This window comes from Hyperoodon ampullatus (genome assembly GCF_949752795.1).
Source record: "Hyperoodon ampullatus genome assembly, chromosome: 18".
Lineage (NCBI taxonomy): Eukaryota > Metazoa > Chordata > Mammalia > Artiodactyla > Ziphiidae > Hyperoodon > Hyperoodon ampullatus.
In genome coordinates this window covers 59,536,648-59,556,330 of record NC_136931.1, presented here as the reverse complement: position 1 = coordinate 59,556,330, position 19,683 = coordinate 59,536,648, and the positions used below count along the sequence as shown (strand labels likewise).

At 58.2% G+C, this 19,683-nt stretch overlaps 2 protein-coding genes across 2 annotated transcripts; one reads left to right on the top strand and one right to left on the bottom strand.

Moving 5' to 3' along the window:
* Nucleotides 1-228: 228 nt before the first annotated feature.
* On the top strand, nt 229-1,023 carry COX6B2 (cytochrome c oxidase subunit 6B2; the record flags this gene model as incomplete). Its single annotated transcript, XM_079723556.1, is given in 4 exon segments — nt 229-340; nt 758-801; nt 804-860; nt 973-1,023. Coding segments are annotated over 4 exon segments (264 nt in total).
* Nucleotides 1,024-6,305: 5,282 nt separating this feature from the next.
* On the bottom strand, nt 6,306-11,961 carry KMT5C (lysine methyltransferase 5C; the record flags this gene model as incomplete). The annotated part of the gene is made up of 8 exons (XM_079723862.1): nt 6,306-7,489; nt 7,781-7,941; nt 8,049-8,185; nt 9,857-9,876; nt 10,041-10,204; nt 11,040-11,149; nt 11,517-11,682; nt 11,852-11,961. The coding sequence occupies 8 exons, from the start codon at nt 11,959-11,961 to the stop codon at nt 6,990-6,992; spliced, it is 1,368 nt and encodes a 455-aa protein (XP_079579988.1). The 3' UTR covers nt 6,306-6,989.
* Nucleotides 11,962-19,683: the final 7,722 nt, after the last annotated feature.

Genomic DNA, 19,683 nt, shown 5'->3' with positions numbered 1-19,683 from the left:
TCCTGGGCTGGGACCCTCGAGACTCAGAAGCCAGGGGTTCCCCGGACGGAGCCACAAGCACAACTGAGCCAGTGACCCGCTGACATCAGCCTGGTGAGGGCAGGACGGGTGGGAACGGGGGCTGGGTTTCGTGGTGGGGGTCAGGAGCTGAGTGCGGGTCGGAGCGAGGGGCGCCCCCTAGGCCCCACGGAACCCCATCCCTCCCCGCAAGGGCCGCCGCCTTCGTGGATGTTGGGTATTGATTGCCCAAAGCCCTGCAAGGGGAGATGGCCAACGCCACCCTTCGACCCGCGCTTCCCCAAGCAGAACCAGACCCGTAACTGCTACCAGAACTTGCTGGGTAAAACCTCGCGGGCCAAGTTAGGGGGAGCGGGTGAGAGAAGGTGGGAGGCAGGAAGGGGCGCGCCCCACCTGAGGACGAGGAGAGGGTCCCGGACTCGCCGCGGGGGCGGAGACCTTTGGGGTGGGAGGTGGAGCAGACCACGGTCGGAAGGGGCGGGGCCTACCTGGGAGGGGAGGGGGCTTGTATGAAAGGGGCGGGACCTATCAGTGGAAGGTTGGGGCCTATTCTGGAGGCGTGCGATCAAGTCATGGAAGGGAGGGGTGACAGGATAGGAGAGGCCTTGCGGGGAGGAGGCGTGTCTGCGGCTGGGCCTTTCTGGAGGGCGAGGCCTTGGCGTGGAGGGGGCGGGGCGTGCTTGCGACCACGCCCACCTGCCCGCTCCGCCCCCGCCCTCCCAACACACACACTCGGCAGACTACCATCCCTGCGTCAAGAGGATGAACCGCCGCGGGAAAAGCACACACAGCCCTGCGAGTATTACTTCCGCGTGTTCCACGCGCTATGCCCCATGAGCTGGGTGAACGGACAGAGGGGCAGCGCACAGACGGGCCGGGAGAGGGAGGATGGGCCGGCTGAGTTGAGCAAGCGCCCGCTCCCCACCTTCCTCCCTCCTACCCCCCCCACCCCAGGTGCAGCGCTGGACCGAGATCAAGGACGGGACTTTCGCTGGCAAAATCTAACGGCCTGAGGGCGGCTTCTCCGAGGGATCAGTATCAGTGTCATCACCCCCGATTCTCTCGTCTGGAGAATGGGCCCCACCACCCCGAACCCCGCCCCATCTTTAAGCCACAAATAAAGCTATGTTATTGCTGAGATTTCTTCTTACTGTCTGGTCGGTGAGGTGCGGGAGCGTCGGGAGGTCCTCCCTGTCTGTGCCCTGCAGCCAACACTACTGGTTCTAAGCGTGGGAGGGGTGAGGGAGGACTGGGCTCCATCAGGGCTGGTATGGAGGGAGGACAGTCAGGGCAGGAGCAAGCTGAGCCCCCCCCGTCCCACCCCCTTCCCACTTTCCCCCTCCAGCAGGCAGCAGTCTCTTCTCAGCAGGGCCCCCCTTGGCTCTTTGAGTCCCCACACTTGCCCACCAGGATGGTTCCAGGGTCCTCCTGCCTCTCAGTCCCCACACCTACCTGTCACCCAAGTCCTCCCTCCACCTCTTCTTCAGGATCCTCTTCCCCTCCTGGACCACCTCCCCGGCTGGCTCCTGGACTTCCTGCCCCACCCCTTCCATCCCACCTCAAGCTCCAAGGAGTCTTTTACATGCCACCCCGCGCTGGCCCCATCACTCCCTCCCCTGCTCCCGACCCTTCCCGGCTCGCCACCACTCCCTCCCTCCCCTGTCCCCTCTGACTCCACGTCCCTCCCAGCACATCCCCAACCCCATCACGGTGCTCTGCACTGGTCCCCTAGGTCTTTGGAGCGCCCTGTCCACAGCCAGGAGCAGCCTTTTCTCCTCTGATCAAACACACGTCACTTCAGTCTCTCCTGCCAGCCCGTCCCTGACTGCGAGCTCCTCCAGGACGCTCAGAGCTCCAGGATAAATTCTTCTTCGCTCCCGCCCCACTCGGGCTCTGGGCCTGCCCTCAGCCAAGCTCAGGGACCACAATGCTGAGATTCATCCTGATTCCAGATGCCCCTCAAAATGTCACCTCTCCAGCCACCTCCCTCCCCCCCACCCCCACCCCGCCCCGAGCCAGGCTGAGGAGTGACCCTTGACAGAGCTCGGAGCCTGGGGCTTCTAGCCTGCCCTAGATGGGCATGAGTCCTGGGCATGGGGATGGCGGTGGATTTGACTTTCTGCCTGAAGCTGTCAGCCTCCTGGGGCAGCCTGGACCCCCCGACTCTGCCTGAAGTGATCTCATGAGGTCTCCATTCAACCCCAAGGTTCAAAGGTGGCTATTACTAATCATATGACAACTTACTGGGTGGCCCCGGACAAACCTCCTGACCTGTGTTATCTCAGTTTCCCCAGCTGTCAACAGAGATGGTGCAAAATCCCATTATCAGGAGGGGTGGAATGATGGGAGGGGCTGGGTGAGCTCAGGGGAAAACTGGCTCCATCCACTTCCCTCACCCCCTCTATGCTGCCCTCATCCCCCTACCCAGGGCACACCCCAGATGTGCCATCTCCCAGGATGGCTCCACCCGAAACCTTGGCCCCGGGCCCCCTCTCAGACCACAACCTGAGAGGCAGAGGGCAAATGAGGGCACGGGGTGTGGACTCAGACAGACAGGACGGAAGCTACAGGAGGGGGCGAGTCGTTCTTGTGACCTCCCCCGACCTGCAGACCTCTGGCCTGCACAGAGGTGGCGCTGCTGCAGGGAAGAAGGAAAGCCGTGATGCCACGCAGGCCAGGCAGCTCTGAGTCACCGAATGAATGGGGCTGTTGGCTGTCTGAGCACTTGGTGAGGTCATCCAGGTGGCATCCAAGCACAGGGCCTGACACCTGTGCAGCCACAGCCAGCCTCCTGACCTCACCAGAGCGCCAGTGCTGGCAGTGCGTTCGCGCCCTGTGGGCCAGCAGCCCCTCCCAGTTCCCCCTTCTTTCCCTCTGGGGCCAGGATCCCTGCCACCGTCCCTTGACTGCTCCTGGGACATTCTTAGACTCCTGGCTTCCCTTCTGGCCACCACTGCCCGATGGATGCCTGAACCCAGGGCAGGGCCAGACCCACTTTACCTCCAGCTGGCTGGGCCAACACTCTCAGGCCCCAAACTCTGGCTCTGAACACCTCTTCCTAGGCTCCTGGGCCATCTTCGCCCGCCCACACCCTGAAACCCCCAATGTCAAGCTCACTGTCCCGAAACAGCCTCCCGGGACAAAGGAAACTGACTTCCCCATCCCTCCTCACAACCTGCATCCCTGCTCTCCTCCTCCTCTCCCTGCTGCCCCCTCCCAGCCCCGGCCCATCAACCGCACACTTACCCTCTTCCCCTCCCTCTGCAGCTCCGTCCTCCCAGTCTACTGAAGGGGTCAGGTGCTTCCCGGTCAAAACCACAAAACCACTCGGTGCCCTTCACCCTTTGCTCCATGAACCCTCCAGGCACTGCTCTGGCCCTCGTCTCCACCCCCACCCCCCATCCCATGGAAGCCACTGCTGAAACAAGCCCTGGGTCTCCAGTGAGCACGGCCCCAGCCTCCCCTCTGGTGTCTGCCTCTTTCCCATCCCAAGGATCTCAGAGCCTGGCTGAGCTCTGAGAATGGGTTCGAGTCCTGACCCTGAAGCTTGCCAGCCTTGTGGCCCCAGACAAACTTCCCAAGCCCTCTGCGTTGTGGCCTTCTCACCTAAAATACAGTGATAACAATACCCAGACTTCACAGGGCCGTGGGGAGGGTGATGCTGTGTCACAAGCCAGGACAGTGTGCAGTGCAGCTGTCCTCAGGGTGTGTGGGTTCTCTATGTAAATAATTTGAGGCACTTAGAGTCCTCAGGTCGGCCCGATTCTGGCGCCCAATACCATGTTGGAGGTGGGGGTGACTGATCGTCAGCTGCCCTCCTGGATCAGCAACCCCAGGATGACCAACACCATCAACAGGCCCCTGGAGCTCCTCCAGCCATCTGGTCAGCCCCATGCACAGGGTAAAAGCATCAGAGAGCTCCCCCAAGGGGAGAAATGGGATCCAGGATTGGGATGTCCTGCCTGGCTCCCTGCTGTCCCAGTAACCCAAGGAGGGGGACTTAGAAAGCTCTGGGGAAGGCACTGCAGAGTGCAGGGCTTCCTGAGACTCTGGCCTGTAATTATTTCCTGTTTCTTTCGACTCCCTCCTCCTCCTCCCCCAGCCAGATTCCCCGTTTCCTTGCTCTGGCCCCCATGTGTATGACGGGGTTCTCAGCTTGAGCCTTGACCCTTCGACCCTCCCGCTGAGCTTCCCAAGCCCCAGCTCCACCCAAACACCCAGGGCCCGCCAGCTCACTGGACCCAACATACACTCCTCTCGCTTCCCTATCGTGGTTGGGGCTCCATCTACCTGGTGGTTGAGGCAGAAACCTGGCAGCAAGGCGGGCTCTGTCCAAGTACCAGCTGTGCGGCCTCAGGCAGACGTGCCTGCCCTCCCGACTGCCTGCAAAGACAGGGGGGTGATCTTGGTAGCACTGCTGTGAAGGTTGATGCCAGGATGCACAAGACCTGCGATCAGTGTCAGCTGTAGTTATTGTCCTGGAGGTCTTCCTTCCCCGTCATCCTGTCACTCTAGCCCAGTGGTTCCCACTGGGGGCTGGCTTTGACCCCTAGGGGTACATTTGGCAATGATCACAGATATTTCTGTCACCACTGAGGGGATGCTACTGGCAACTCGTGGATGGAGGCCTGAGAGGCCACTCCTCGTCCTATGACACAGGATTAGCAGCTCAAGACAGCAGCAGTGTTGAGGGTGAGAGACCCCGATCACTGGTTTCTAATCTTCGTGTTTTGGGTTCCAGACACTTTTGAGAGTTGGATAAAGGCTCTAAACCCCCTGCGCCAAGAACACGCTTGTGAATATGCAGTTAGTACATTTGAAATTGGATTCCAGGAGGTTCTCAGAACCTCCAATGTCCACCCAGGCTAAGACTCCTTACTCTGCTGTCATATTTACCTAGAAGCCAGGAATTGCTGCTTGTCTAGAGGGACAGGCTCTTTAGCGACTGTGTCAACCATCCCTCTTCATCCTCTTCGTTACCACTTGCTGACTGGGAGGCCCTCTCCCTCATTTTTAACCTGAGGGAGAAAACTAAGAGGTTCAGTAGGATTTGCATGGAAAAAAGACACATTTTCTCATTCTGGAAGGATGAAGCAGGCTATACATAAATAATGTGAATTTTAAAGTAAAAAAAAAAAAAAAAGTTACCTGCTTTGAACTGTCCCCATCCCCATCCCAGGTCCACTGTGGAAGTGCCCCTTCCTGGGCCATCTCCGTGGCCCACCCAAGTCTTCCTGCAGCCTCTCCATGCATGTTCATCCCCTCTTCTCAGCACCCCCGTGTCCCTCATGCATATGGCCTGGCCTCGTCAGCCTCCAGGGTAAACTTTTCCAAGGCCGGCCGACATGGAGGAGATAAACTGGGGCCTGCAGCCCACACACGACCCTCAGACGTTCCTGGCTTGTCCTCATGAAATGGCTGTGAGGCCTCAATGAACAAGAAAAACATATCCACAAGGCGCTTTGCAGCGGGTGCCTGGTACCAGGAAGCACTCACTAATTGTAAGCTGTTAGTATTTCCTTCTGTAGAATGGGGGTTGAGGTGAGAATTAAGAGACGATGGGGGGAGTTCCCTGGTGGCCTAGTAGTTAGGATTCTGGGCTTTCAGTGCTGTGGCCCGGGTTGAATCCCTGGTTGGAGAACTGAGAACTGAACTGGATCAGAAGAAACAAGAAGACTCACTGTCCTGGCCTCACAGAGCCAGGCCAACCGAGATGACACACGTGAGGTCTGGGAGGGGCTCTGACTTCAGACAAGGGTGATCTGGCCCCAGGTGACCCGGGACAAGACACTCTAATTGCTGGACCTCACTAACCTCATCTGAAAAATGGGGAGACTCCCCACCTGGGTGAGAAGATGGGACTGAAAGCATTCTTTTTTTTTTTTTTTTTGCGGTAGGCGGGCCTCTCACCGTTGTGGCCTCTCCCCTTGCGGAGCACAGGCTCCGGATGCGCAGGCTCAGCGGCCATGGCTCACGGGCCCAGCCGCTCCGCGGCACGTGGGATCCTCCCAGACCGGGGCACGAACCCGCGCCCCCCTGCATCGGCAGGCGGACTCTCAACAACTGCGCCACCAGGGAAGCCCTGAAAGCATTCTTTATGAGCATAGTTTGCGCCTCTGTACTCAGCCATCCTCAGAGCCCACTGCCCTTCCACCCTTCCAAAGCTTTCAGGGCCCAAAGTCTGGGCTGCTTCCTCCCGGTCTGGTGTCCCCAGCAAGGCGGAGGGTCTCACCCTCCCAACAAACGTCACTTCAAAATGTAAATCAACATGAAATGCTTCCCAAGGCACTGCTTATGACAAGGTTTTAATAAAATAAAATAGAAAGTTCAAGTGCTTCCAATCCCCCAACATACCCCATTCTGGCGTGGGGGAGGGGAGGGAGCCCCCACAGCCCAGTAGCACCAGGGATAGCACCATGAGAACGATGAGGTCGCACCGGCCTCCCTGAGACCCACGGGGGTGGTGGGGACGTGCCCCTGGCCGCCCCCTCGCCGCCCCCCACCTCAGACACAGAGCCGAGAGCACACTGACGCCCCTCTGTAGGGCAGTGTCTAGGGAGCGCCAGCCCATGTCAGGTCCACCTCCTCCCGAGGCCTGGGCTTCTTTGGAGGAGCCACGGGGCGGCCCCCACCCCTTATGGCTTTGCTCCCTGGGCAGGAGAAGGCAGGTGGGGAGGGAACAGCTCCTTCAGCCCTGAGGCTGGGGCTGGGGTGGGAGGGCGGCAATGGCCAGGGCTCCCTGCTAGGATGGGGGTGGCTCAGGGGTCAGCAGTCACGAAGGGTCAGGGGTCAGATCCCCAGGGGTGTCCAAACCAACCAGCCCCGGGGGTCAGAGCTGTGCTGGGGTTGAAAGTCAACGCCCTCCCAGAGGTCCAAGAGCTCCTTCTGGAGGTCGGTTACTGAGAACTCAGGGCGGAGGGGACCAGGAGGGACGCCCTCCTCTCCCAGCCTGGGCCTCCCTGTCCAGCCCGTCACGGCCCATCACCGTTGACATCCAGGTCAATGGAGCCATGGCTGACCACCAGCCGCAGGCGCTTGGGTGGGGAGAAGGGGGAAAAGGCAAGGGCTTGCTTGGGGATGGGGATGGGGCCTGGGGTCCCGGTGGGGACGGGGGTGGCAGTAGCAGGCGGGGCCGGGGCCACACGGCTCAGATCCACACGTACCACGTAAGGCAGCCCGTAGCGCCGGGCCCAGTGCCAGTCCTGCTGGGGGGCCCAGCGGGCACGGGCGGCCGGCCCCAGGGCCACCAGGGCCTCTGCCCGCAGGCAGCAGTGGGGGCCACAGCCTCCCCATCGGTGCAGGGAGACGCGGGCAGCATGGAGAACGGGGGGCGCCGGGGCCTGCCGGGGCTGGGGGCGTCGGCGCCTCCGGGGACGCACCCGGAGCTGGGGCTGAGGCAGCCACTGGAGCCAGAGGGGCGAGGCATTGGGGCGGGCGCCGCAGGGCGTGGGGCGCAGGGGCTGGCAGGCAGCTGTGGAGGCCCAAGGGAGGGGGAGTGGGGAGAGAAAAGGGCAGCTGTGTGAGCAGAGCCTCTTCAGAGGGGACCAGCTCCTGCTCAGGCCAGCCGCCCCCCCCACCCCGCCCAGTGCTCTTCAGGGGGGGACAGATGAAGAGAGAGATGCTCAGGAGTGAGGCCCTGTCTGGGGGGCCCAGTGGGGGTACCAGGAGGGACAAGACGAGAGGAGGGCAGAGAAGGGGCTGGGGATGGGGGAGCAGCTGATGAAGACAGGCCAACGGGGCAGGGTCCCCGCCCCACGCTCACCGCAGAACGGGTCCCGGCGCAGCGGGGCTGGGTGGGCACAGGCCCGGGGGCCATCCAGGCCCTGCTGCAGCCGCCGCTTCGTCTCCCGGAGCTCATACTTGTCCACGGGCCGGGGCGGCAGGGGCTCCTTGGGCTGCAGTCGGAAAGCTCCTTCGCCTCTCCTGAGGGTGGGAGGAAAATGAGGAGGGAGGGAGGGGTGGGCCCTGAGGATGCACTTCTGGTTCCCAGGATCCCAGGGACCGTGTCCCTTCCTGCAGGCCATCCCCACCTCTCGCAGGTGTAGCATTCACAGTGCTCATTCTTTTCACCGAAGAAGCCTTCGCCGTAGAAGCAGGTCACCTCGTCCCCTGGCTCGATGTCCCGGAGCACCTTCACGCAGGCTGCGTTCCCATCTGCAGGTACGAACTAGGGGCCAGGAGGCTCAGCGCCCTGTCTTGGGGGTGGCCTGGCTCCACCCCGCCTGGCCTGGCACCCTGGCCTCAAGGGTCCCCCCGGGATGGGCAGTGGCCGAGAGCCCGGGGAAGAGCCCTGCCCAGGGCCCGTCCTCAGCATGCACTCCCTGACCCTCCCCCGTTTTGCTGGCTCCCACCCTCCCTGCAGGACGTGACCTAACCAGCCCGTGGCAGCTGGCACAAGAACCACTCCCTCCAGCACTCCTTCTCGGGCTCCTCTGACACACCCTGCCAGCCTGCACCTCAGTGGCCGAGATGTGCGCCTCTGCCTGGCTCTGCAGCCTGCCCTTCCCGAGGCCTGTGTCCACCCCGCAGCCCCAGTCCAGGATCGCCACCCCTCTCACCTGCCTGCTCCTGACTCCAAGTTCCCCATTTGGGAGAGGCAGCACCCCCATCCATCTGTCCATCTGTCCGCCCACCCATCTGTCCATCCTAGCCCGACACACACCTGGGAGTGCCCCTGGCTGCCCGCCCTCCCGCCTGACGCCAGGACAACTGGCCGGCACCTCCCAAGCGGGCAGTGTCGGGCGTCCTCTTTCCCTCCCTCCCTGAGACCCCGGCTGCCCCTCATCACCTCCTGCGCAGCTCTGCCCCAGGCTACCTGCCAGCCTCAGCCCATGCACTGCCTCCAGCCCCGCCCCCGAAGCTCCCAGAGCAGCAGCACCAGGGCCTCTGAGAACCAAGCCCCCTTCACTCACCCCTCTGAGATGGCGCCTCCCCTCTTAGCTGCCCTAAAGCGGCCCCGTTTGCCCTCAACACCTAGGAAAATCCTACTCCTCCTTCAACGCCTGGCTCCGGCGTCAGTTCCATGCAGCCTGCGGTCCCACACCACGTGGTGGCTGACCCCCGCCTCACCGAGCTTTGCTTGACTCTCCATCCTACCCAGCGTCTGTGCCCCGAAACCCACGGAACGGTGTGCAGTCACAGGACGCTGACACACACCCAGCCTTCACAACTGTCCCAGGAGGCAAGTTCTCCCCGTTTCCCATCCGAGAAGAGAAACCAGGACCGGGGCGGCAGGGCCAGGACTCAAACCCTCCTCACACCCCTGGGGTCCGAAGGGTGGCCAGGTGAGCCCCACACTTGGCAGGGTGCACACCCAAGGCCTTACAGGGGTCATCTCCCAGCAACTCCTCTCTCACGTGCTCCGTGCTCCACACGCAGCACAGGGTGGGGGGTGGCCTCCCAGAACCTCCTATCAGGAAGAGTCCTTGCCCTCCAGGGCAGGGCTTGCTCTGACGCCACCCCAGGAGGCCCTCCCCAGCCTCCTGCTGTCACAGCTGCCGTGGGTGTCTCCCTGGGTCGCCCGGGGGCCCACGGCACAGGCAGGGGCACTTTGTGTCTCCCCATCACCACACTCCCCCCAAACTGGCCCAGTCCCCAGCCCAGGTTCAGAGAAGGGAGAATGCGGCCAGCAGGTGGCAGCCTGGGTTCCAGCGTGACTTTAACCAGAGCCCCTTCCTCCCTCCTCTGACAATCGCAGGCACAAGCGCCAGGGCTGCCCAGCCAGGGGTGGGAAACTGCTTTGTCAGATGGGGAGACCCGGGACAGTTTCTGGCTATTCGCCGACCAGAAAGCCCCTCCCTCGTGCCCATTCCTGGGAAGGGGGGTCCCCAGGTCTCACCTTGCAGTTGGGTTTGCAGTCTGGAGCCAGTTGGGGGGTCGCGGGGAGAGAAGAGAACTGGGTCAGCGAGCCAGAGAGCCGGGGCTCAACCCCTCCCCCGCTGGCTCCTCGCACCGCCCCCCCCCGCCCCCGGCCCCGCCCCCACTCCCCCCTCCGGCCTCCCCAGCCCCCTCCCTGTGCCCACCGTGGTTGATGAAGGCGGCCGGGCCGAGCCACAGCTGAGCGCTGCGCTTGCGGGTGGAGTACATGATACTGAAGTCGTTCTCCCCGGCCCTCAGCAGCCCCTCGTCGGCCTCCCGCAGCTCTGCGATGCAGCCCACCAGCAGCTCCAACTTCTCGTTCTTTTTCCTGCCCAGAAGCCAGGTGGTGGGTCTGTGAACACCTCCCTGACCACCAGTGCTGGGGACAGGGGCCCCTCATCCCAGGCCTCCGGTGGGAGGGAAGAATCGATGGGACGCACCAGCTACCGCGTTCCAGCTCCCAAATCTCTCTGAAATTCACCCACCGTTGCCTCTAGACCTGCGGCAGGCGCGGCACCCTCCACCTCCTGAAAGCCTGACCCGCATCCTCTCCCACTCTCGGTTCCTCCAGCCTCCAGTGCCCACTGCCTCGGCCTCTCGCAGTCCAGTCCTGCCCGGAAGTCCCCACAGGCGACCCCGCACTCTTCACTAGACCCTCTGGCTCATCCTTCGGGCCTCAGCCTAGGCCTGGCTCCCAGGAACACTCAAAATTCCCGGGCAGGCTCAGGACTCACTGAGCAGCTGTGGTCAGCCCTGTGTGCTCACTCAGCTACCACCTGCCTTCCCGCTAGAATGTGAGCAGTGGGCAGGGTCGTCTTGTTCACCATCCTGCCCCATACCCAGCAGCGATTGCTACGCAGCAGGGGCTCCAGTGTGGATGAAAAAAAAACAGCACAGTCCTGGGCGCAAGATCAGTACTTTCTTGGCAGCCCCAGAAAGCCTGGGTCCTGAGGGGATCTCATCTCCCAGCAGGGCCGTGGTGGGTCAGGAGGGTCTTGGGTGACCAGACCCGGCCTCCTTTCTCTCAACACAGACATCTTCGTGGCCCTGTCCCGAGTGTCCAGTCTCCTCCAGAAGGGAGGGGGTTTCCTCTCCCAGCAGCCCCAGGGAGGGATGCCTCCTGTCAGGCCTGGGGCCCTGGGAGGCATGTTCTGCCCTCTTACCAAGCACGGGTAGACACAATCTTGGCTCCATTTGTCTCCATGGAATAACGGGTACAGGGCAAGATGGTGAAGCCGCTTTCAGGCAGGAAGGCTCGGAGGTAGCGATAGATCTGGGGGAGGTGAGGGGTGGGCGGGGTGAGGAGGTGGGGCAGGGTGGTCCTCGGCCCTCTCTCCTGGGTTCTAGGCCTGCTCTGCCACTGACTTGCTGTGTGGTCTCAGGGAACTCACTGCCCCTCTCGGGGCCTCAGTTTCCTCATCTGTCAAATGAAGAAGTTAGACTCCATCTCAGAGGGCCCCCCAGCTCTCCTTTCCTAGGATTCTCTGAGCCTTGCCTCAGATGGTCCCAATGGCTAGGAAGTCAGGGAGTCCCGGGGAGCTGCGCTGAGGGTCTGCCCGACAGGGCGGAGGACCCAGGACAGGCAGAGGAGACGGGGAGAACACGAGGGCCGAGGGGAGGGAAGGGAAGGGCTCCCTCACGTGGGTCTTGAGGGCAGCCTCCTGCCGCGGGCCCCGGCTCTGGAAGTAGTGGGCCATCCAGCCTCCCAGCGTCAGGGCCCGGTACGCAGCCTCCAGGTCCCGCTGCCTCAGGAAGGCCTCCAGCGCTGAGCGCAGGTGGTGCTGTCGCCGCAGGGGGGGCACGGGGCTGGGGGAGAGGGCACGCCTGGGTCCCAGGGCCTTGGCCTATTCCCTCTGGGCCTTCCCAGGCCCCACCCCCACCCCCACTCGGAGCTGAGAGGAGGATGGGGCTGAGGGGTGGCAGTGGAAGGGAAGGGGTCCCGAGCCCTCGGTCGCCCTCCCCCAGGTCGCCTCACCTGACGTTCATCTTATGGGTGCGGAAGCCGAGGTAGGGGTCCAGGACGAGGCTGGTGGCGAGGTCGTCATTTTCACACAGTTCCCTGGCTGTCACTCTGTCGGGGCCCATGGTGCCCCAGGCACCATGCTGCCTCCTGCGGAGAGTGGAGAGCTCAGGGCAGGGGCAGGGGCGGCGCCCCGGGCGTGAGCCTGCTCTGTGTCACGTATAGGTTGTGTGAGACTTAGGCAAGCCCTTCAGTCTCCTCATCTATAAAGCAGGGAGAAAAGCAACACTGACTTCACAGGGCTCTCGGTGAAGATGAAGTGCAACAAGTGCTTCTGACAATGGGGAGATCCCCAAAGAAATGCCAGCCACCATCGTTAGTAGCTGCATCTCCTCCAACCACCTATGACAGCCCCGCCACATGCACACACACTCGCAGACCCCGTGCGCACACGCAGATTCCCCAGGACCCCATACACACACACACACACACACGCAAACGTGCCAACTGGCCCTCGGAAGGCTGATTAATTGGCAGTCTCGGATCCCCCTAAAGGCTTAGTCCTGCAGGAGGTGGAAGTCAGGGGGGACCCAGCAGCTCCACCTCTGGCCCTCACCAAGGAAAACGCCACGGCTTCCTGCCCAACCAGAACTGCTTGTTCCTCTGCCCATCCCCACTCTCTCCTGGCCTTGGCCTCCACCCCCATCCCCAGCAGCCCTTGGGAGTCCTCAGAAGGCTCTGGGTGAAACCCCAGGCAGCCCGAGTCAGGGGCGGGTGTGGGGAGGGAGAGCAGAGACGGCTCCCAGCACCTGCTCTCTCCCCAAGGATGCCGGGGGAGGGAGGGGCGCAGAGGACAAAGCGGGGGGAGGGGGGAGGAAAAGGAACGGTGTGGAGAGGCCGAAGAGGCCCGTGAAAAAGAGGAGAAAGACGGGGATTCGCAAAACGAAACAAAACAAGCCTCCTGACCCCGACTGCGGAGGGCCTGGTGGGCACCGACACCGCGGGGCTTTCAGGGAGAGCAGATGGGGGACAGCGAGGAAAGGGGAGCTGGAGCGCGATCGGGAGCTAGAGCAGCTGGGAAAGGGGGTCGAGAAGGCACGCAGGCTGGGGATAAAGAGGGGGCGCTGCGGGAAGGCGCTGGGACAGAACGGAAGCTGCAGAGCGGCAAGTGGGTGATACGGACACCACAGGGAGGGAGCTGGGGAGGGAGAAGGGGCGGGGGTGCCTGCGGGGGACCCCGAGGGCTGCGGGAAGGCTTGGGGATCCAGGGAGGACCCCAGGAAAGCTAGCAGGGAGACCAGGGGTCCAACGAAAGTAGAGAAGGGCCTGGAGGTCCAGGGAGGGTCCTGAGATGGTATAGGGGGGCCTAGGGGTTCCAGAACGGGGCTTGGAGAAGCAAACAGGGACAGGGGAAAGTCCTAGGGATCCAGGGAGGAGCGCAGAAGAGCCGCGAGAAGAGAGCCTGGGCTCCAGGGGAGGACCTGGGTAGGCAGTGAGAATCCAGGGGAAAGGCCTGAGGTCCAGAGGGAAACTGGGGGAAGCAGACAGGAGCCTGGGGAGGCAGGGAGAGTGCAGGAGAAGGGCCTGAGGTCCAGGGAGGGGACTGTAGAGTCAGAGGGCGAGCTGAGGGTCCAGGGAAGGGCCTGGAGCGCGAGAGCGGGGCCTGGGTAAGGAAGCACAGGAAAGGGGCTGGGCGCCGAGAACAGCCTGAGGCTCGCCGAAGGGCCAGGAGACGTGGGCGCCTGGACACGAGGAGGGGCCGGGCGGGGCGGGGGACAGTCGGGGATGGGGACGACCGGGAGCCAAGGCGGCGCGGGGCGGGGGCCGAGAGGGGGCTCAGAAGTCGGGCCCCGCGCCGCCCCTCACCCGCTTCTCCTCCTCCTCCTCCTCAGGCGCCCGCGCTGCGGCTGCCACCACCTCCCACAGCCTTCTCCAGCTCTCCTCAGACGCGGTCGCCGCGCCTCCCGTCTGCCCAGCCGGGCCCGCCTCTCAACGGCCGTCACGGCCTTCCATTAGCCAAGGTCGCCGCCACTCTTCAGTCGCTCTGAAGCTTGCGCCGCTCCCATTGGCCGGGCTCCGCTCTGCCCCTCCCTGCCCGCCCCACGGTCAGCGCCCCTAAAAAACTCCGCGTCGCCCTCGCTGCAGTCGAGAGCCGCCAACTTCCCTCAGTGGCTGCCGCCGCTGTCCTTCCGGCGCTGCCATGGAGACGTATCCCCACCCACGGCCCAAAGTCGACGCTCTCATTGGCCGAAAGCGCCGTCGCTCCGGGCGAAACGCGGGTTTGGATCGGGTTATTTGGGTCCAAGTGGAAAGAGGGCGGGTACCGCCTGCTCCAGAGCCCGCATGTGATTGGTTGGCCTTGGAGCGACTCATGCTTCCATTGGCTAAGGTCTCCGCCTGTCACCATAGAGTCGCGACCTCCCTGTTCTTTTTCTGTGGCGAAACCTTCGACCACCAGAGGGAGAAAGCCGGGGAGGACGGGAGGGGGGTGAATGCGCGCGCACCTCCTTCCCCCCGGCTGTCTGGGCCAGCGGTTGCCAAGGCGACAAAACTTTATTGACAGCCCTGCCCGGTACAAAGGGCTTTTCGCTCTCTTCCTCACTCCTAGACCACCTTCTCTTCCCCTAAATAACCTGTTTAATTTTGAGTACCCACAATAACACTCTGTGGGTGAAAGGGTCAGAAAGAAGGAGATTGGTAGGTGAGGGCTTTGAAGAAAGCCCTGACTCATGGGGAGCTCCCATGGGGCACCCCCCCACGCCCACAGTTGAGATCACCCCTCTGCTCCAGTCCTGGAAGCAAACATAATTAGCAATTCATCATAATTATGCCCAGAATAATAAGCCCCACACTTGGAGCAGGCGGTCTTTGTTTTGTTAACGGCTGTATATCCTGTGCTCTTGGAACAATGCGTGGCACGGAATAGGTACTTCATTAATTTGTGCTGAAGGAATGAATGTATGAAGCTGGTTTCTGCAATCCGTCACTCTGTGACTTTGGAGAAGTGGCTTGCCCTCTCTGGGCCTCAGGCTCGCATCTATAAAATAAGGACCACACTGGTCCCTCTTTGAGGGGTCCTCCTTAACACCCTCCTAGGTGTCCTTCACTCGTGCTTCCAGGCTCCCACCCTTTGTTCTTACTGTTCTTTCCCCAGCTGGGACTATCCTCAGCTCGGAGACACCCCCAACCCAGTTACCCCCACCCCCATAAGGATGGCTACAGCTCCGGAGAAGAGATGCAGCCTCACCCGGAGAAGGGGAGCCAGCAAGCAGAGAGGACCCTATAAAAAGCTCAGCTCAACTGAAACAACACTGTAAATCAACTAAACTCCAATAAAAATTAGTTAAAAACAACAACAGGGCTTCCCTGGTGGCGCAGTGGTTGGGAGTCCGCCTGCCGATGCAGGGGACATAGGTTCGTGCCCCGGTCCGGGAGGATCCCACATGCCACGGAGCGGCTGGGCCCGTGAGCCATGGCCGCTGAGCCTGCGTGTCCGGAGCCTGTGCTCCGCAGCGGGAGAGGCCACAACAGTGAGAAGCCCACGTACCGCAAAAAAAAAAAAAAAAAAGTGCAGCCCTTCCACCAGCAGGTGTACACCCTAGAGAAACTCTCAAAAAATGTGAACAAAAAAATAAGCACAAGAATGCTTGAGACAATGGTGTTCGTAAGGGTGAAAAACTGGAAGCGGCTTAAATGTCCATCACATGAGGCATGAATTAAATGGATCATGGCATATTTACACAGGGGAACACCATACTACAGTGAAAGTGGATGAACCAGCACTCTGTATATCAACCTGGACAACCCTAAAGCATGCTGCTAGTTGCAGAAGTTTACATAGTCGAATGCACGCAGTTTGAAAACACATAAAACGGGTTGTGTGTGGACACATGAAATTATACACAAACTTGCATGGGTATGATAAGGGGCGGGGGAGTCCAAGTGGCGACCCCTGGGGTCAGAGTGGAAGGAATGCAACCAGGAAAGCTACTCAGTACATTGTTATTTGTAATTTTTTTGTTTTTTTAAGCCCGGAGGTGGAAGCCCTGAGTTCATTGTATTCACTGTCTGTTCTTTTTCTACGCGTCAGAAATATTTCATAATACAAATAACATTTTAACACGCCAATGCCACTTCCAGGATTTTATGCTAAAGAAATAACTGGACAAGTGTTAAATTATTTAAAGATGTTTGTCTCAGCATTTGTTGAAAAAGCAGAAAAATAGGAAGAGCCGTAATGTCCAGCTGTAGGAGATTGGTTGGACCGATTACAGCATATCTGCAAGACGGAAGAACAATAGTACCTAACAGTTACTGAGATCTTAGCACACTCCAGTCACTTTGCAAATAGTCCTGTGAGGGAGGGGCTGTTATTATCCCCAGTTTACAGATGAGCAGAGTGAGGCTTTCCAAGGAGGTGTAACTGGCCACCAGATTACAGAGTTTGTACTCTCAACCCCTGCTGCTACACTGCCCGGACAGGATCCAACTGGTTCTCGACCCACAGATGACATAAGAGGCACCTCGGAAAAACGAATAAATCTCTGACACATGTTACAACACAGATGAACCTTAAAAACATCATACTGGGTAAAAGGAGCTAGACACAAAAAGTCACATATGGAGTAATTCCACCTCTATGAAATATCCAGAACAGGTGAATCTGGAGAGACAGAAAACAGATCCAGGGAATTCCCTGGCCATCCAGGAGTTAGGGCTCCAGTGCTTCCACTGCAGGGGGCATGGGTTCCATCCCTGGTCTGGAAAATAAGATCACGCATGCCTCAGAGTGGTGTGGGATGGGAGGAAGCAGATCCGTGATTGCCACGGGCTGGGGAGAATGGGGAGTGACTGATATTGGGCATGGGGTTTCCTTTTTGGATGAAGTTCTGGAACTAGAGAGCAGTGATGGTTGCAAAGCATCGTACATGTGCATAATGCCGTTGAATTGTACACTTTAAAATGGTTAAAATGGGGCTTCTTTGGTGGTCCAGTCATTAAGACTCCACCTGCCACTGCAGGGGGCACAGGTTCAATCCCTGGTGAGGAAGTTCTGCATGCCCTGGGGTGAGGCCAAAGATAAATAAATAAAATGGTTAAAGTGGCAAATTTGACATTATGTATATTCTACCACCCCTCCCCAAAAAAGAAAGAAACTCCACCAAAAAACAAAAAGAGAGAAAATAATAAAGAATCACCTAGAGAAAGTAGTGAAAATATAGATTCCAAGGTTCAGACTCTTGAGAGAGGCTGGTTGAATATTTAATAATTAATCATTTCAGGATGTTGCTACGCAAAGTGTAGCCATGGACCAGCAGCATCAAGCAGGATTCCATGGGTGCTTTTTGGTAGAAATGCAGAATCTCAGACCCCACCCCTGACCTCCTAAATCAGAATCACCCACACTGGTGATTGGGATGTTCCAGAACATATGAGAAGCATGCCTTAGAAGACACCTGTGTTGCAGGTGGCTTCCTCAGACCAGTCATTCACTTGCTGGAGGGATATCGTGGGCTTGGTAACTCTCAAGGTGGCACGTGACTTATTAAGGGGGAAAGCGTGCTATAAAACAGCAAATTCGGGATGATCATGTTTTGAGGGGAAAGGGATACCTACTTTTATGTATGTAAATTAAATGATTGGGAGGAGGATGTGGAGAAAAGGGAACACTTGTACACTGTTGCTGGGAATGTAAATTGGTGCAGCCACTGTGAGAAAAAAATTTGGAGTTTCCTCAAAAAATTAGACATAGGGACTTCCCTGGTGGCGCAGTGGTTAAGAATCCACCTGCCAACGCAGGGGACAAGGGTTCGAGCACTAGTCCGGGAAGATCCCACACGCCGTGGAGCAACTAAGCCCGTGCACCACAACTACTGAGCCTGCGCTCTAGAGCCCATGCTCTGCCACTGCAATAAGAAGCCCACGCACTGCAACGAAGAGTAGCCCCTGCTCGTCAGAACTAGAGAAAGGCCGTGAGCAGCAACGAAGACCCAATGCAGCCAAAAAAAAAATATATATATATATATATATATATATATATATATATTACAAATAGAATTATCATGTGATCCAGCAAGCCCACTTCTGGGTATATATCAAAATGAAATCTCTATCACAAAGAGATATCCGTACTCCCCAGTTTATTGCAGCATGATTCACAATAACCAAGACATGGAAACAACCTAAGTGTATGTGGACAGGTGAATGGATAAAGATGTGTATACATACATTGCAATATTTTTCAGCTATGAGGAAGGGGGAAATTCTGTCATTTGCAACAACATAGATGAACCTGGAGGACATTATGCTAAGTGCGAAAAGATAGACACAGAAAGACAGATACTGCATGACCTCATTTATACGTAGAATCCAAAAAACAGTCGAATTCACAGAAACAAAGAGTGGAATGGTGGTTACAGGGAGGGGGGAACGGGGGTTGGTCAAAGGGTACAAACTTCCAATTATAAAATGAATAAGTTCTGGGGGTCTAATGTACAGCATGGTGACTACAGTTAACAATAAAACATTGTACGTTTAAAAATTTGCTAAGAGAGTAGGTCATAAGTGTTCTCACGACGTACACACAAAGCTGGTAACTATGTGAGGTGAGTGATGTGTTAATTAGCTTGATCACAGAGATCATTTCACAGCATGTACATATATCAAAACATCATGGTGTACGCCTTAAATAGACATAGTTTTTGTTTGTCAGTCGTACCTCGATAAAGCTGGAAAAAAATAAATGGTTGGTGGGGAGTTGTCTCTCTGTTTTCATGTATTACTTGTGTAATAACAAAATGTATATAATAATAGAATAAAATATAAGTATTCATACTATGTTAATTTATACACATATTCTTATATCTATATATACATACCTATGCATATGCACACATGCATATACATAATTATCTATATATCTGTCTCTACCTATAGCACCATCATCATCCTGCTGAAAATTCTGCAATGGACTCATACCCTGGTAGCCAGCCCCCAAGATGATCTTCACTCTGCACCCCACCCCCTTCCCCAGGATTCATGCCTTGTGTAGCTTCTTCCACATTGAACATGGCTGAGCTGTGTAACCAACAGGATATTGCAGAAAAGATGGCATGTCCATTGCTGTGTTATCAAAGACACCATCCTCTCTGGGATCACTCACTCCTCTGGGGGGATCTCAGCACAATGTCAAGAGGTCATGGCAACCACCTTATGGAGACATGCATGAGGCAAGGGCAAGAAACTGAGGCCTCTTGCCAACAGCCAGAGAGGAACTGAATCTGACAGTCATGTGAGTGACCACCCTGGAAACGGTCCTCCTGTCTCTACCAAGCTTTCATAGGATTATGCCCCATCCACAGCTTGACAGCCATCTCAGGAGAAACCCCAAGCCAAAACCATCCAGCTAAGCCACTCCTGAATTCCTGACCCACAGAAACCATATGAGATGATAAATGTTTATTGACGTCCTAAACTATAGGCAATGGATACACACCTAGATTAAAATCTGATGTCCTTACAATGACCTCCATTCTTCCTCTGATTAATCACTTACTATTCTCCTCATTGCTCACTCTGTTATAGTCCCATCGGCTTCCTTGCTGGAAGCCGGAAGTCCCAAGCATCTCCAGGTCTTTCCCTGCTTTTCTCTCTACCAGGAGAGCTCTGCCCACTGATATCTACAGGGTTCACTCTCTCACCTGCTCCAGGTCTTTGCTGTAATGTCACTTCCTCAGGAGACCTTCCCCGACAACACTGCCTGGAATCACCCACCCACCGCAGCCATCCCCTTACTCTGCTCTGTTGTTTTATGCCACCAAGTTTGAGGGAATTTGTTATAGCAGCCA